This window comes from Lycium ferocissimum, chromosome 9 (assembly GCF_029784015.1).
Source record: "Lycium ferocissimum isolate CSIRO_LF1 chromosome 9, AGI_CSIRO_Lferr_CH_V1, whole genome shotgun sequence".
Lineage (NCBI taxonomy): Eukaryota > Viridiplantae > Streptophyta > Magnoliopsida > Solanales > Solanaceae > Lycium > Lycium ferocissimum.
In genome coordinates, this window is record NC_081350.1 from 31,576,605 (window position 1) to 31,595,594 (window position 18,990).

Here is an 18,990-nt window from a genome sequence, read left to right on the forward strand (position 1 = left end):
CTTCTTCAACTTTGTCTTTGTTCTTTTTAATTTGAACCCCCCCGCTAAATTTTCCCGACCCGACCGCAACTGTTTAAAATTTTTTGGGGTCCCCACCCCCCCCCCACCCCCTCACTTTCGAGCAATTTAAGCCTTTTCACAGTTAATCTATGATTAAAATAAAACAATGTCGACTCCAGAAATGACTTCTTACAAACTAAAGTGGTCTACATTTTTTTGTAAATTCTTATAAGGATATGATTAGGTTTTAGGAATGATTTCCATTTTAAGCACTGCGTCCCCTTATCAAACAAATATCAGATAGAATAAAAGAATATTCCTTCCACACATTTTGTGGATTTCCCCTTTTTAGCATTAAAACAATAAAAATGACATAAATCTCAAATAAGGAAATCGGCTATGTAAGCCCAACTTGTGTCTACATCACACCGAATAAAAGTAAAAAGAAGTTATAATAATGATGATGATGATGATGATGATGATGATAGAAGTTATCCAACAAGACTAAGAGCCGTTTGGATGGCCTTATAAGTTGGTCAAACCAACTTATAAGCCCTTTAACTTATGCGTGTTTATTATCAACTTAAAATCTTTAGTTCATAAAGTTCTTAAAGTCACTCAAAATGAAAAGTTTAAAATCCTAACTTTTTTTTCGAGGGCTTAAAGCCATTTTCGTCAATGACCATGTAAATTACTTTTATATCCCTTATATTTTATTTTAATTCCCAAAGTATCTCTCTCTTAGCTAAAGCGCAAAATTAACATCTGTTCTCATTTCTTCAGTAACAACGCAGCCTCCACGATCTCTGTTCATCATCTTCTACAACAATATTTCTCCAAACCTGCATCCATTCACCGGGTTGGTTCTACAACATTGCCACTAAAAAAGCCTTCATCCTGATAACTCTGTATTGCTAAAACGTACTTTCAATCTTGGATTATTTGAGTAAGTTTTTTCGGGAAAGATCCTTTTAGGCTTTTAATATCAGTTGATGGCCTCACCGTCTGTATCTTTTAACTCTATTATTTGATACTCTAATTAACTTTTTCCTAATGTTCTTGAAAGGAAACAGCTTTAGGGAGAGAGAGATAGCAGGATGATTTTTTTTTTTTGGATAAAGATTGCTCCTTTTTGGACTATTATGATTGGCGGAGCTGAATCTCCTTCTGATTTTTTTTTTTTTTTTTTTTTTGAAATCAAGATTACTCCTTTTTGGATTATTATGACGAGTGAGTCGAACTTTGTGCATTTTGGGGAGATAGACTTATTAATAAAACTTATAATCTTGGCTATTATTAAAACACTGAGCTACTAGACATCATCTAAATAGTGACTGATATGTGTTATGCCTTTATTTCGAGTATATATATATATTGTTGAAATTGTTAAGAATGTCACAAAGGAGTAGTGAGTCCAGTGGTACCTTGAAGTTCCTGGATCCACCTTTAAGTCTAAGGCAATTACAGATTCTAGTGAAGAGTCTTGAGAGATCAGAAGTTTTTTTGACTTGCATTTGTGTGGTTCTTGCCGATTACTTGGAGATGTAGTACTTGATTAGGTCTTACATTCGGGGATCCTGAAATCGTAATGACTTCTGAGCTCAAGAATGCTAATTAATGAAATCTGCTTTTCTGCTGCTACATCTCCTCGCCCATGTCATGTTTTAGACTTCTCCGACCGGAAGAGTAGTTCAGTGGTACACAATCTTTGTGGTTGATAGATCTTGTCCTTTATTCAGTCCATTTATTTGATTCTTAGATCTCGAATGTTAGTACATAAATTAAATACCACTGGCCAGAGAAGTTAGAATATGTGTTGGATCATTGTTCTGATGAAGGAGGATGCGCTTTTAAGTCGAGGAAGACATCTTTATGAAGTAAAATAATGGTTGAAAAGTTTTGCTAGATTGCTCTTTTTTTCACGTGGTAATAGCATAGACAGATTTGGGCATTGTATAGAGAGTTCAATGTTCCCTTGACCTGTTCTAATAATGGTATAGTTGAATCTAACTGATATTCTTAACAAGAAAAATGAAACTAACTAAATTCTATTAATTTCCCCTCTACATTCTGCCGCCATAATTCAAACAAATGTCATAAATTATTGTCGTGTAAAGCTAGTTTTGGAAATTTTATGTAATTTGAGGAAAATGGACGCTGAACTTGCTTTTCTTACTAGAATCCTCATGTGATATTTTAAGATGAAGTTAGTTATAATCGGGTGATGTCTTATTTCAGTCACATATAATCGGAAATTTTATGTAATTTGAGGAAAATGGACGCTGCGGCTGCTGCTGCTGCTGCGGCTGCGGCTGCTGCTGCTGCTGCTGCTGCGGCTGCTGCTGCGGCTGCGGCTGCTGCTTTCACACTCCCTAACTTCAGTCACTTTAGCCACACTTTTGCTTGATCTGTGTACTCAACGTACCCGAGTGTATGAAATCTCTGGCTAAGTGCACAGAGTTGCGGTTTCTTTTGGTATCCATGATTGCTGTTGTTGTGTTGTTGATTGCTCATGGCACTTGTGCAGTGACACCAGTTGGGTGTAAATTATAGTTACTTTTGGGGTGGAGCAGAAGATTGGGAGGGAGCACGATAACTTAGTTTACATGTGCAAATAAACAATCCTAGAAAGTTGTCATAACTCATAAGTTTGTCTTTGTGAACCTTCAGATTGTTTACATTCAATCATGCCGGAAACTAGTAAAGCACGAAGTAATGCTAAGTGGGATGATGATGCCAACATTAAATTTATAGATTTGTGTGAAAATGAGATTAGACAAGGACGTACCACACACCCATTTAAATAGAGATGGATGGAATAATGTTGTTGAAGAATTCAATAGAGCCACGGGAAGAAACTATGATAAAAAACAAATGAAAAATCATTGGGATAACATGAAAAAAGATTGGATTCTTTTTAAGAAGTTGATGAGAGGGGAGACAGGTTTAGGATGGGATGCCACCAAAAATACAACTATGGCAGATGATGATTGGTGGGAGCGAAAAATTAAGGTACATCTCTCACATTTTTCTATATGTCTTTCTTTTTTCTTTCATTGCTAAATTTCTTGGTTAGTTTAAAGTAGTTTTGATTTTTTTGTTACAGGAGGATGATCGATACAATAAGTTCAGGAAAATAGATCTCTCACTTATATGGTATCGCTATGATGCGTTGTTTTCTAATATTGTTGCTACTGGAGAAAGAGCACGTGCAGCGAATCAAGAACAAATGTCTGGCATTGGAGTAGATCTTGATGAAGAAGGAACAAATAATATTGGTGGCTATGACAAAGAACACTTTATCAATCCTAGTGATGAAGGGAATGATGAAAGTGATGATATACAGAATGTGGATTCTATTATGTTTCCTAAGCCGTCACTTAAAAGATGAGGTTCAATTGATGATACTGGAACTAGCAATCAAGTCAAAAAAAATAAGGCAAAATCTGATGCGGCATCAATGAGAGAGGGTATACACTCTCTAGTGGAGTTTATGTCTAGTAAAAGCACTGCTACATCCCCTTCGGTAGATGATCCCGTCATCGATAAGTGTATGAATATGTTGGCAAATTATTCGATATTCCCGTCGGGAGTGGAAAGTACAACTATGTTTGCAACATGTTTCTTAAGAAGGATGTACGTCAATCGTTTCTTAAGATGGAACCCAGTGAAGCTCGGAAATCTTGGTTGGAGTATAGCTATCGGCCACACCTTTAGAAAATGGGGTCGATTGCGTTGCTATGGTTAAATGTTTTTATTGTTTAATTCCTAAATCTTATGGTTGTGCGTGTAAACTTTACTTATTGCTTCTTGTTTAGACATTGCGGTTGTATCCCTAAATCTTATAGGTTGTACATGTAAACTTTATGTATTGTTAATGTTGTGTTGACGTTGTGGTTGTATCCTTAGACCTTATGGTTATTGTTGTTGTGTTGGCTTTAATGAATGGGAACTTTATGTATTGTTGTGGTTGTTTTTCTTTGATAGAATAGTAATTTGAGAGAACAACTCGTCATGCGCTAACGTCGCTTGCGCGGCGGCCGTCTTCTTACGGCTGAAACGATGGATATGAGCGCATTGAAACGATGGATTTTCTAAAAAATCTTGAAATTGGGTTGTTGGAAAAAATTTCATTCTTTACTAACTTGAGTCATTTCCATTTCAGTTAAATGGAGAGTTGGGATATTAGCAATGTGGTATCTCTCTCATTTAAGTGATTTGTTAGATGACGAAGATCAAGAACTAGAAGAGATTCGGAGAGAGCAAGATGCGAAGGAGTGGATGGCTTTATGTCATATAACGGGTAAATACATTTTGATGTATTGTGAAAAATACCTATGCGCAAAGAACCTTGTCGTACATCAATGCGCTCGGAAATGAGTTTATTCGAGAGATATTACGAGGAAATGAGACTCGTTGTTATGAAAATTTCCGGCGAAGAAGTTTGCCGTGTTCATTGATCTATCCAATGACCTAACTAATAAATATGGGCTTAAACCCACTCGTGGAATGTCTATACATAATGTTAGGCATATTCTTGATGACTTGTGCATGGAGTTGGAAATCGAATGATACAAGATATCTTTCAACATTCTCGAGAGACAGGTTGATAGACACTTTCATAGTGTTTTAAAGGCCGTTTGTAAGCTTGCAAGAGATATCATTCAACCACATCCAAATTATAATGATGGTTGCGATGCTCACAAGCCATGTAAACAAAGATATCTCCCTTTCTTTAAAGTAAGTAACCCGTTTATGATAATTTGTTATTACGCATTGTATCTTTACTACCCTTATATAACAAAAGCTTTATGATAGTTTCTTGCCGCTTAGAATTCAACGAGAAAAAAATGGATCCCAAGTTTCTTATTTTACATCCACTTCTTGTCAGAGGGATTACGTATTGGAGTAATTGATGGCACACATGTTAAAGCTAGATTACCGCAAGGTCAAGAGATACCATATATTGGACGTAAAGGTTATCCAACTCAAAATATTCTCGCCGTTGTTGATTTTAATATGTGTTTTACATTTGCGTGGGTGGGAAGGAGCGACTCACGATAGTCGTATATTTGCCGAGGCCCTTCGTAGAGAAGAGCTCAACTTTCCACATCAAGCGGAAACAAATATTATCTAGTTGATGCGGGATATTCACACATGAAAGGACACATGGCTCCGTACAAAGGAAATAATGTAAGATATCACCTAGCCGAATTTCGCCGCGGTGCAACTCGACAATTGCGAGAGCCAAGAGGACGCATTGAGAAATTTAACTATTTACATTCTTCTTGTAGAAATGTAGTAGAGCGCACATTTGGCGTTTAGAAAGCAAGATGGTCTATTTTGAGAGACATGCCATACTATCACATTGACACACAAAGGGACATCGTACTTGCTACTATAGCCATTCACAATTATATTAGAAAGAAATGCAATGTGGATGATGCATTCCAAACAGCCATGTGATGAGAACAAAATGATGTCTATTGGATGGGGTTTCGTGATATGATTGCTAGTGACATTTCTAATGCTTGATGCTTGTATTATATGAATATTTTCCACTTCTTGTATTTATAGTGGAGTGCTTTCGGTTGTATTAGCACTTTTATTAAGTACATCTTATGCCGTTTGCAAGCTTATAGTTATAGTGTTAGTGTTAATTCCTATATTATTACTTTGTCTTTACAACGAAAAATAAAGATTTCTGTAAACGTGAGGCAAAAAAATAGGGGAGTAAGAGAAAGAATAAGTAATGAAAATACATAGGAGATAAAAGGATAAAACATTATAAGAACACATAGGAGATAAAAGATAAAACATTATAAAGGGAGAAAAGTTGGAATGAAGTCCAACATCGGACAATGCATTTCTCCAAATATTTCTTAACATATTTTACTTTTATTTTTATTATTCCTAGACTTGGATTGAATGGTTATTGAAGTCAAATGTATAACTCAAAGAGAAAAAGAAAAGAAAATATTCAAATAAATATAAGATTAATCCAGGTTACATGAGAAATTATTTTCTTCTTTTCTAAAAAAAAAAAGAAAAAAAAAACTCAAAAGTGTCAATTTGTAAAATCATTGTCTTTCGTACCTGTGCGAAGCGCGGGCAATTTCACTAGTAATGAAATAAATCAAGAAGATATTACTCCCTTCATTCCAAAATAAGTGTCTCTTTTAGCTCATGCACCCCCCTTAAGTAACATGTATTTATAAAAAATTAACTTAAATAAACATTTTATAGTGGAAGTGATTTTAAAATATAAATTACTTTTGATTTGAATCAACTTTAGAGTTTAAAAATCTTTTAAAGCAACTTATTATGGTGTTAACGACTTTAAGGGTATTTCACTATTTTGATGTAAAATAAGTGCTTAAAGACTTATTTACCAAACACATCAACAACTTATTTTCGGCATAAGCACTTTTATCCAAACACTCATTGCTTATTTATAAAAATAACTTTCAGCACTTAAAAGTTCTAAAAGCACTTTATACATAAAAGTCACTTTTTTTAAGCCCATCCAAACGGGCTCTAAAACATATCTCAACCAGTAGGTATTGCATATACACATGTTTTCTCCTGCACCTTATCTTTAGCTAAGTCTGTATTAAATTCAAGAAATTGCAAGTCTTTTGAGAAAACTTCATTGTATGTCATTTTAGGTCTACCTCATCACATTTTCTAACACTTTCAACCACCATATTTTTCACATCTATGAAGCGGTTTTATTGGTCAACGCAAGACATAACCAAACTATTTCAAACGACCTCCTCTCATTTTGTTCTTAACGTATGCTACTTGCACCTTTTGGCGAAGTTGTGGACATATTTAATCTTATCTATTTTTGTATGGCCACACATCTATCTTAGCATTCATATCTACAATACTTATCTTGTGGATATGTTGTATTTGAACGGCCCAACATTTGTTACCACGCAATGTCTCCAATCTTAATTATAATTGTTCTGTAAAATTTACCTTTGACTTTGTTAGACATTTTTCTATCACATAACATTCTTGTCACACTTCTACATTTCAACTATCCAATTTTAATTATGTGTGAGTAACATCTTCATCTATATTAATTCCATTCCCTTGAAACAACTAGCTAGATATTTAAATTGCCTATATTGTATGAGGGCAATTCCAGCTAGTCTTATCTCAACTTCTCTCTTCTCATACTTACTAAATTTGCGGTGCATATATTTAGAGTCACTTCTCACCACGAAAAATTCGATTATCAGTGACAAATAATTTCGTCACTTATAAATCATATTTCGTCACCAAAATTCTTGTGTGATGAAAAAAAAAATTCGTCAATCATTTTTCCCTAAAAGTGGGTCGCTAAAAGTATACAAAGACAACTTAGTATTTCATCACTAAATAAAGTTTATTAACCACGAAATCTTCCTTTCATCCCCAAATGCATAGTATTTGTGACAAACTTATTTGTCATAAAAAGTGTTGATTTTCGTGGTTGATGGTATGTTTTTGTCACTACGAATTAACTTATGACAGACTATTTCTTATCACAGATGTAATCAATTTATGACTAACTACTACTCCCTCCGGATCAAAAAAAGAGTCCACTTAGCCATTTGCATACTCTTTAAGAAAATACTAACTCCTAGACAAAAATAGGTAATTTGATTAAACTGCCCCTAATTAAATAGGCATTGAGATTTAATCATATAACACTTAATAGGGACAAATATGGAAAAACAAGGTTAATTCTTTCTTGATTTGCTAAGTGGACACTTTTTTTTTATCCAAGAAAAAAAAGGCTAAATGGACTCTTTTTTTGATCCGGAGGGAGTACGTCCTATCACAAAAATGTGATTGTCTTGAAAAATATAGTGTAATCTACTCAGTATTGCATCTTTCTCCTCTCTTGTGTGTTCCTTTCATTTGTTTGGATGGAAAGAAAACTTTGAACTTTATTGATGAAATTGGCTTAATTGGCCACCATTTTCCAACTGAATCTTTGTTCTCATCATTTTTTCCATAGACTTTTCATTTCTCAAGAACTTTCTTCTAGCTTTTCCGCAACCTTTCTTGATTATAGTTGAATCTGCATTTAATTAAAAAACATCAGTTCAAAATACCATCTAAAATGTAAGAATGGAGTATATCAGTCATTTCTAAATTACAACCGTAAACTTCATCATCACAAGTTTAACAAAAGTGAAAGTTTATTGATTCCTTTTATATTATCACAAAGCTTTACATCCACAGACTGCTCTACCAGATAGCATTAACTCTATCCATAGATTCATAAAAACTACCAAGTATCAACATATGCATTAACCTATGTTGACTTTCTCACAATAGAACCGAAGGAACAAAAGTCAATCTACCATGAAACAGAAAGTCAATCAAGAAATCCAACATAAAGAGCCATCAAGTAAGCTTATTTTAGTGCAAGTTGTATTAACTACTCAGAAAACATAAGAGAGTTCATAGGAAAGAGTTGAGATCAGAAACATGCATGTTAAAGCATGTAGTGTGACATATATAACCATCTATTGCATATTCAAGGAAGCAGAACTAACCTAAAAAAATTCAAGTATAAACTGAGTAATTCCAGCAAAAATTGTATACCGACTTGTGCATATTTTCCTAAACAAATTTATCTTTCCCAAATTTTCCTCTTCCTGCAATACATAATTCAATTTCTTCAAACCTCAATTAAGAAATGTTAACATTCCTTGAATCAAATAAAAAGAGATTTCTATTAAACTATAAAAGGTTCAATTTTGAAAATTCTTGGAATCAGAGATGAGAATAACAATTCAACTTCAATAGAAAAATTTATATATTGACTAATTCTTTTCAACCTCTGGTTATGGAGCAAAGAGGCCAGCAAAGTCAGGATTATTCACTATCATTCTTGATGATATGAAATCCGAACATAAGAAAATAAGCATAGAGTTCTTTAAGAAATTACAAGAACTTGAAACAATTAGAGTCAACAGGTATTGCCAAAGCTTTTCATATCCTAAAGCTAAAGTAATAGATAAATTTTCTCTGGTAATAGTTAACTGTGCATCAGTATAATTAACTTGGTGCAGGATTAGTTGGATTAGGAATCTTTCCAATCACTCTTTCGGTAAAAGATTTTATTTTAAGAGTATCAAGAAGGTACCAAAAAAGATCTTTCCAATCACTTCTTTGCAAGTTAGTTTAATACAAGTTACTTTTCACCTATCCAACAATAGGGATCAAAACTAATCCCATGAAAATTCTCGGATGAAAATTTAGCAAGATAAAGCCATAACGGCCAAAGTACCGGAAGTTTTTCCTAGACTAGCTATGTCATGGCAATGCTACTTCTTCCCATCTCAAATGTGGCGGCAAAATGCAGAACTCAACTGTCTTTCTTCTTCACCTTTTCTTCTAAGTTGATGATCCCCTCCTTCAGCTTTAACCAAATGGTCACTAATCCTCCCCCAAAAATATAAACCAGTAATCAAATCTTTATCAAACCAAAATTCATGACTACTTCTACAAGAAACACATGCAAGAAAATGCTCTACTATGCAGAAAATTCAGACTTTCCAAATATCCAACAATAGGGATCAATTAATCCCATGAAAATTCTCGTATGAAGATTTAGCAAGATAAGCCGTAAAGTAAAACATACCAGAAAATCTTCCTAAACTAGCTACAATGCTACTCCTTCCCAACTCAAATTTGGATGTAAAATGCAGAACTTGACTTCTTTCTTCTTCCCTTTTCTTCCAAGTTGATGGTCCCATCCTTCAGCTTCCACAAAATGACCAATAATCCTTCACCAAAAAGAGAAGCCTGTAATCGGATTTTCATCAAACCAAAATTCATGACTACTTCGACAAGAAACAGAAGAAAGAGACTGCTCTGATATGCAGTAAAGAACCTGAAAGTCACTTTCATGGCCAAGCTTCAAGTCTTTCAATGTTTCATGTTCAGTTGTATGTTGATGTAAATAAAGTATAGCAGAATCATGGGCAAGCCTTCATGGCAAAGCCTTCATTCATCATTAATGGAAAAAAGCCTCTCAACTTGATACATTCTGATAGTGAAACTTCTTCCTAGTCCAGCTAGACTAATCACGTAAAGATGATTTAGAAAAATTATTAATTCAGGACACAGGGAATACCTTTATTTACGTGATCCTGAATTCCAACATGGCATGTATGTACTTCTTGCAGAAGTACAATATAAGTTATGAAGAGAAATAAGACCAAAAATTTCTAAACAAAAAGGAAAAATTTGACTGGTTGAGATGTACACAGGACAATGACATGAAGACGACAACAAAAACAACATAAATCAAACTAAATATATCTCAATCATTGTTAGATGAGAAGGTAACACAGAACATACAACAGCTCAAGATTGAGGAATATGATTATCTCAAGTTTAAGATCACAGTGCACAATGCCCTGGAGATGACAGAACACAAACCTTTAATGTATGTACCGTGCCAACCTTTGCTCCCTCTTCAGAGTACTTCTGCCCCAACCAAAAAGGAATGATAGACAAAATAGAATCACCACAAATAAATTTTGAGGAAAAAAACAATTATTTAGAGGTTAATTTATCAAATGTAACAGAAAAATATACCATGCAAGCATTCTATCCACAAGCTCTCCTCCCTGGCATAACCTAAAAGTACATATCACAATTAGCTTAGTTTCCATATACTTAAAAGACCATGGTATGCATACAGAAAATTCATCATTTTGCACTTTCTTTAAGTAACTAAGTTGTGACTTCATACCAAAACTTTCTTCACCTTTGAGGTTACATCAATTATCCCCTAAACCAGAACCTGACATTAAGACATACTGGATAATAATTCTTACAAAAACAAGATTAAATCTGACAAACATGTGATTAAGGTTCTTACTTTACTTGATCACTACATACATGATCTTGTGATAAGGGACGACCTCAATAACAATAGCCTTTAGCAATTGTAACTGTGAAAATTGCAAGCCTTTCAACATGATTAACTGAATTTGAACAGGTGCTATTTCTTAGAACTAAAACAAGAGATATTATAAGTTCAGGTTTTATATTGAATATTAATTTCAAAATCCAAATAAAAAAAAGTAGAGAAGGGTGAGATCTTTGGGTATCTTTCGGAAGTGAAGTTCGGTGCTCTTTTAGTAATCGGATCTCCTCCATAGCCACTAGATTGGGTCAGGGTTCTTGGACAATAAGGAATTTCAATGGTGGTTTCTTTTACTTGGATTTTTCGGAAAATCAGAAAAGTATGGAAAAAGAGACAAATGAAGTAGTAATTGATAAATATTAATAAGGAGGGAAACTGAAAAAAATTAATGGAGGTAATCCAAATTTTGAACCTTTTTACTTGGTTTTGGGGAAGAATTCATTTTGTCGCTTTTTTTTTTTTTTTTTTTTTTTTTTTGGTGTGGGAGGTTTGGCCTAGCACCATTAATAATTATTCTGTAAAAAAAAAAAAAAAAAAATTGTAGAAGAAAATCAGAAAATTAAGTGTTTTAGCAATAATAAGCATATATTATTGCCAAATTATTATATTTTAGAATTCGTTTAACAACCCATAAGATATGCCAACATTAAAATGTTTTCTAACATAAAATATAAGTCTCTGTAAAAAAAATCAATTATATACCAAAATTAAATCAAGTTATTTTCACTTACTAATATTTATCAACAATATTATGGTTGTTGGTAAAGAGAAGACGTAAATCAAGAATGTAAAAAGTCTAAAATGTAGTTGTCACAATCCAAAATCTTTGAGCGTCTAACAGATAAATTTCATAAATTGTCGCGTAATTATGATTTTTTTCCATTAAAGTCACATAACTATATCTTCTAACAACAAAATCATAAAACTTTCACCCTACTAACACAAAATCGCAATTGCTGAAAAACTCAACATTCCGATGAGTGATATTTTCTTACTCTACATTTTATCCTTTTTTAAAAAAAAAAAAAATAATCTTATAAATACATGCTCAATTAAAAGAGGACCAATCAAACCCGAGCCAATTTTGAAAAGTGCGTTTTTAATATATATTAAAAAGTGTTACATTTTTTTTGGATAGTAAAGAAATTGAATTTCATGGAGTGCTAGTTACTACTACTAGTTATCAACAACAACAACAACCCAGTGAAATCCCACATCGTGGGTCAGGGAGCAGAGAACAGACGAGACCTACTCCTACAAGCGTAGGACGGTACAATTTCGAAAGACCTCTCGGCTCAATAAAAGCATAAAAAGAAGTAAGATAAGGTTAAGAGATTCGGATAAGAGATTCAAAGCGATATGGAAGAAATAATGCAAGTAGCAGGATAACACGGTGATAATCAAAGCACGAAATAACGTATAATAGCGTAAATCGCGTATAACACAGATAATCAAAGCATAGAAATAAATGTATAATAACAAATCGGAGCACAAAAAATTATATTGCAATAATGCGACTACTAATAAAAACGGATAACGAGACTATCTACTAGCCTTCTACCTTAATTGGGTCCTCCAAACCCTCCTATCTAAGGTCATGTCCCTGCAGTTCGTAATTGCGCCATGTCGTGTCTAATTACCTCTCCCCAATACTTCTTCGCCTACCCCTACCTCGTCCGAAACCATCCATGGCCAACCTCTCACACCTCCGCACCTGGGCATCTGTGTCTCTCCTCTTCACATGCCCAAACCATCTCAATCTCGCTTCTCGCATCTTGTCTTCCACCGAGGCCACCCCCACCTTATCCCGAATAACCTCATTCCTAATCCTGTCACTCTTGGTGTGGCCACACATCCATCTCAACATTCTCATCTCGGAAACTTTCATCTTTTGAACGTGAGAAATCTTAACTGGCCAACACTCCGCCCCCATACAAAGCATAGTCGGCCTAACCACTACTTTGTAGAACTTGCCTTTAAGTTTTGGTGGCACCTTCTGTCACATAGCACTCCGGAAGCAAGCCTCCATTTCATCCATCCCGCCCCACGATGTGTGACATCATCGTCAATCTCCCCGCCGCTTGCACAATAGACCCAAGGTACTTCGAAACTACTTTTCTTCCGGATGGCTCCGGGTACCAAGCCTTACTTCCAAGTCGGCCTCCGAGGCGCTTCACCGAACTTACACTCCAAGTACTGTCTGGTCCTACTCGCCTTAAACCCCTTAGACTCGGTGAGTATGTCTCCAACACTCGGCCTAGCGTTAACTCCGCTACGAGTCTCGTCAATCGTGACTATGTCGTCCGCGAAAAGCATACACCATGGCACCTCACCTTGAATTTGCCGTGTCAATCCATCCATCACCAAGGAAAATAAAAACGGACTAAGAGTCGATCCTTGACGAACCCCATCGCAATCGGAAAGTGCTCGAGTCTCCTCTCCGTCCTCACCTTTGGTTTTGCCTCATACATGTCCTCGATCACCCTAATGTACGCCGCGGTACACTTTTAGCCTCCAAGCATTTCCATAGATCCGCTATTTTGGAACTTTGTCATACGCCTTTTCTAGGTCGATGAATACCATGTGTAAGTCCCTCTTCCTCTCCCTATACTGCTCCACCAACCTTCTCATAAGATGGATGGCTTCTGTAGTTGAGCGTCCCGGCATGAATCCGAACTGGTTTTATCAGTGCATCAAAAATAATAATCTTGCAATAAACTGTTTCTAATTCATTGAAGTTGCTTAATGATTAGAATTGATTTCTTCGGGAGATTTTTGCATGAGATTCCGAGGAAAGGAGGAAAGAAAACGTATATATATAATGAGACAAACGCTCAGAAACAGAGAGCTCCGAAGACAATGGTCAATGTGAGTTTGGGTGAAAATCTTGAAAATAGGGATGCAAAATTAGGGAAGAATTTGGACGACGATTTTTTTTTTTTTTTTAAAAGTGTAGGATACGTAAGTGGACACGTTTAAAGATGGTAAAATTTGTGGATTATCACTCATCGGATGTTAGTTGGGGGTATAGGTAGACCTGTAGCTGGCGGTCGTTCTGTTTAGGCACGGTTCCTGTTGATACCTAATTTTGGCCCTCCATAATTCTGATTTGATTAGTCGGACTTTTTGAATCATAAACAGAGTGAAATATGTACTTTTCAAAGTCAAAAGGAATTTACAAAATTACTTTGGTGACATTTTGCCATTTCATTTGGCAAAATATCATCAAGTATGTCATTGTATATATATCATTTGAATGTCTATCGCATAAATTATGATTTTTAACTATATTTATCAGGTTTAAAAGCAGAACCAGTGAAAACAGTTATCCAAATAATCATTTGATCTTATCAGCATTAATTGATAAATATTTTACTCCGTTAAATCAGGAAATTAGATTAATTGAATAGATAATCAATTTCATTTCAAATTTCAGTTAATTTCAATTATGTTCAAATTGATTACCATTAAAATAACTCATTATTTTACTTTAATTCATACACAATTATTTTTATGAATTTAATAATAAAATTTAAAGTGAGGTGTTTAGCCAAGTTATTGGGAGAAAATAAATGATTTTGAGGAATAGCAAGAGCTGTCTTTTAGAAGTTAAAAAAATAATATTTTCCCAAAAGTATTTTTTTTTAAAAAGAAGTTTTGATAAATACTCTTAGAAACACTTTTAAAAGCTTAGCGAAATACTAATTCTTACTAAATAGTATTTTTTAAATTGATTAATCAAGTAGAAATTAATTGTTTCCCACCAAAACCTTTTTTTTCTTTTTTAAAACACCTTAACGTAAGAACACTTTTCAAAACAAGTCGACCTTAGAAGATTGTGATGATTTTTGCTTTATCTTTTATGTTTTAAGACCTTATGTTGATTTATTAATAAAATAGTTAGTGGGGAAACTCCCACTGACCTTTTAAAAATAAAAAAAAATAAAAAAAATAAAAAAAACCTTAGAAGATTGACCAAACATGTTAATATTAACGTGAATCGGCTTACTGTGATTGGCGTTGCAAGAGAGCTTGTTTGGCCACAATCAAGGGGATAGAGAGGGCCCTCAGTCGTCAGTCAAGTGACCGTGCTGCTTTTATCATTTTCGGCAAAGATGATGCAGTGAGAGAGAGGAGAGCTAGGATTTTTGATTACGATTTGGAATCAAAATCCTAGCTCTCCTCTCTCTCACTGCATCATCTTTGCCGAAAATGATAAAAGCACAGCTACTGTCACCTTTTTCCAGGCCTTGCACAACCATTTGAGGCAAAGGCATTAATTCCCTTGCCTCTCTATCATCGTTCCGTCAAAGGAAGAGGTAAGTCTACCTCCTTTCTCCTTTTTTTTCTGCAAATCCATAATGGAGTTTGTTATTTTGCTATTTCAAATTCACGATTTTTGTTAGTTTTTTTAAGATTAGGTGGGATTCAAGATGAATCCCTCAAATATCTCAGTCCCACATTGATTGTGAAGGGTTATAACCCTTGAATTGAGGTTTTATATAAAGAATCTTATTTCCACTACACGGACAAGTCTTCATCGAATCATTAAGCTAAATTTCGATTTAACTAGGAATTTGGCTTTAGCCGAAACCTTTACCGAATTGAGATTAGTTCTTTTAGTTCTAAATTTGGATATTGATCTATATTCTTCACTATTAACATATGTTGACTTGGTCATTTTCACATGGTACATGTTAAGTATAATGTATGAATGCGACCTTTTCTGGCTATTTCTTGCACCTAAGAAATTGCTATTCTTGACTAAATTTGTTTACCTAAGTTTGTGTTTTGGTGTGATTGTCTGATACCACGTTGTCACGTCCTTAGTCTTCAACTAAGCGCACGTGCGGCACTTGACAACTCCCTCACGTTTCGCACAACTTACTCACGATGTTACTACGCCAAGTTAGCCTAGATTCTACACTGCTCGCTATGAATAGTGATGTAAATAAGCAAGAGCTATAAATTTCTTTAGAAGGAAGTTTTTTTAATGCAACAGACTTGATTGATTTTACAAACGATGCCCTCTATTTATACTACTCACCTAAAGGTAATTTTGAAATAATAATTAATGTATAAGTCATACACATTCACAAAGTCCCCTTCCCTACATATTCACAAAGAAGTCCCTTCTAGAATTATCCACTAAGCTAGAATATTTAAAGGTCTTCTATGAATCTTCTAACAAGTCCATAAATATCTAGAAAAGATTCCATAAATCTTCCAACCCTCTAATCATCCAACACATGCTAGACTTTTTCCCATGTAAGCATCCACATGGCAAAAATAGCTCCAAATGGCACTTAGGTGACATGATGACGTGGCGGGTCATCACACTACTTCTCCCTCTTTTTCCTTCTTGTGTTGAGAGTATACAATCTGATACACTCTGGGATATTCATAAGTATACAGAGGTATATACGTCTTGTCTGCTTTGCATATATAGATGTGTATACACTGTATATCCTTTGAAATCCTAGAATTTCTTTCATTAGTGCTTTCGACTCTTGGTTTATTCAATTTTCATGTAGGTGGTAAAGGTTAATCAAAACGCCACAAAATATTTCGCACTTTTACGAAGTCTAAGCTTGCAAGTCAATGTTATCTCTATATAGTTTCTCTACGTGGAATTATTACCAAAAAGCAGGTATTTTTCGACAGAAGCAAACCGACCACAAAATCGGAAGACACACGAAAAATGCAAATAAATTTCTTTCAATTTTTTTTTGAAATAACAGTCAACTTTTTAATGCCAAAATTCAAGAAATTATATTTTACCTGAACATGTCTATCGGTAAATTAAACCTCAAAATTTATTGTTTCATATATTGACGAAACCGGTCGACTTTGTACTAAAAGGAAATAAAAATCACCATTCAGAAAATCGACTGGGTCAATCATTTTTTGGTAAGAGCTCTAGTAACTCATTTAAAGTAACAAACCGGCGTGGCCGATAATTTTTTTTTTTTTTAATGGACGAAATTCATCAACTATTTTCGTGCAAAATATGTGGTTGAAGAGTATCAAATAAAAAAATCGAAAGCCTTAGACCAACACCAATGATTTAGTTGTAGAATAACACCCTGTCGTGGTGCAGACCTCTGTTGCATTCTCGGATGTTGCATCTTATAATTGCGTAATGTAAGAAAATCGATGAATTTTGTTGTTTTTACAAAACCAACCGATCTAATTTGTCGGTTTTTAATTTTTTTCCCCTCTCTAATTAACAGATGGACTCGGTAGATTTCTTATGAAGCGCTTAATTTTTTTTTTGGTCTCTCTTTCATTAACAATCGTAGCCAAAGAACATTTTGTGTTTAGCTGCGAATTTTTTTCATGGCAAATAGTTGAATTATTTAACTACAAATTTTAATTGTTGCTATTTAACACATTGCACATTTTGTGACAAATATTTATTGTCACTAAGTTGCAGGTTGATTAGAGACAACAAAGTGATTGTCATGATTGGAGACAACAAAGTGATTGTCACTAATTGTTTGTGTTATTAGTGACAAAAATTAAAGTGACAATTAAATATAAAATTTTGTGGCTAAAGCTTACAACATTTAACTACAAACTCTAATTTGTGGCTATTATAAACAACATATTTTTTGTGATCTAAATTTGTCTGTATCTAAAATTCAACTAATTTTAAGGCAAAAAATGGTTTGTCGCACATTGTGTACATTATTAGTGACAAAATACGTGTCGCGATAACCTAAAATTTGTGGCTAATGTTACTCAATAAATGGCTCCAACTCATTTTTTGGTGGGAAACTTTAGAGGACAAAACATGTGCTACGAAATTTGTGTTTCGTCACGAAATGTATGTGACTTGTGTATTTAAATATTTTAAATGTAGTTTTTGTCACTAAAAATGAACAATTAGTGACAAATTTTGCATCGTAGCTAATAATTTCAGTAGCTAAATATCACATCCTTTCTTCAAACTCTATCCGTGTGAGCTTGTTCACATTGCTGAATCCAAACTCAAATGAAGGAGAAAGATATTATAGTAATTTAGCAATCAAAACTTTTCAATTTTTGATGAATCCTCATCATAATACATGGCATTGGATATTTCACTATTCTCCTTTTATCACGTAAAAAAAAATAAAAAATGGAGCAATTCATATAACTTAAACTTTGTTCATCAGCAGTATAGGAAGTGGTCTGGCTTTTATTGCTCAACTCATGATTGAATGTAAAAAAAAAAAAAAATCTTTTAAAAAAGATTGAATCTGAAAAAAGTATCTAGCCGCTATCTGCAGTCTTTATGCAATTACAAGTAAATTAACCTTCTTCTTCTCATACGTCTTAGTACTTCATTAAATATTAAGATTAAAATAATTCACTGCTCACTAGTTCACTAGTAGTCAATGCAACAATGGAAAGAAAATATGATCGTACTAACTCTATGGATTTCACAATAATAGTGCCAGGGGTGATCATAGCTCCTAGGTATCATCAACCGATTGGCTAGCTACATAAATTCAAGAATTGATTCAAATGTCAAATCGCAATATAATGTAGGAATGCCGACAGATTATACAACCATTGATATGTTGGTTTCAATTGAAGTAAAGTAGATCATAACCATATATGGCTTGAAACAAAAAAGATCCTTCAAGTTTGTGACCCTTCAATTATCTGCCTCTCTAATTTTATTGAATACATTGTAACATGTTAGTTGTCACTTGTCAGTTGACACCGCTTAATAATGAATCAACTGACCCAAAAATATTTTTAAAATACATAATCAAAGAGAAAATAGAGAAGAAAATGAGTTCAACTTGTATCCTTATGGTACTTCTCTTTCTTTATTATCCAAACTAACAATAATTTATTTTTCTCTTGTTTTATGTAAATAAGAAAATTAGTTGTTCTATTGAAGATCTGCTGAATCTAGTATGCTTTGGTAATACGATGTGAAAATTTTAATTAGTATGTATTTATTATTGATTAAAACTAATAAAAAGTAATAATCCTCCTTGCCTGTTTGGCTAGCAATTCTCTTATTATTTTTCAATATTCAATTTAAA

At 34.0% G+C, this 18,990-nt stretch overlaps 1 protein-coding gene and 1 long non-coding RNA gene across 3 annotated transcripts; one reads left to right on the plus strand and one right to left on the minus strand.

Annotated features, from left to right (window-relative positions):
- Positions 1 to 2,659: 2,659 nt before the first annotated feature.
- Positions 2,660 to 3,673, plus strand: LOC132069399 (uncharacterized). The gene is made up of 2 exons (XM_059462754.1): positions 2,660 to 3,012; positions 3,107 to 3,673. The coding sequence occupies exons 1-2, from the start codon at positions 2,767 to 2,769 to the stop codon at positions 3,389 to 3,391; spliced, it is 531 nt and encodes a 176-aa protein (XP_059318737.1). The 5' UTR covers positions 2,660 to 2,766; the 3' UTR covers positions 3,392 to 3,673.
- A 3,702-nt stretch (positions 3,674 to 7,375) lies between these two features.
- LOC132069401 (uncharacterized) lies at positions 7,376 to 10,924 on the minus strand. Of its 2 annotated transcripts, XR_009417772.1 has the most exons (3): positions 9,650 to 10,924; positions 8,559 to 8,660; positions 7,376 to 8,077 (listed from the first exon to the last, which is right to left on the minus strand). It is a non-coding gene; the product is annotated as an uncharacterized LOC132069401 (long non-coding RNA). The 2 variants fall into 2 exon arrangements; XR_009417771.1 differs by lacking the exon at positions 8,559 to 8,660.
- Between the last annotated feature and the right edge of the window lie 8,066 nt (positions 10,925 to 18,990).

Coding starts and splice junctions, on each gene's coding strand:
- LOC132069399 (XM_059462754.1), top strand. CDS start 2,767: ATGAGATTAGACAAGGACGTACCACACACCCATTTAAATAGAGATGGA. Junction 3,013..3,106: donor GGTGGGAGCGAAAAATTAAG/GTACATCTCTCA, acceptor TTTTTGTTACAG/GAGGATGATCGATACAATAA.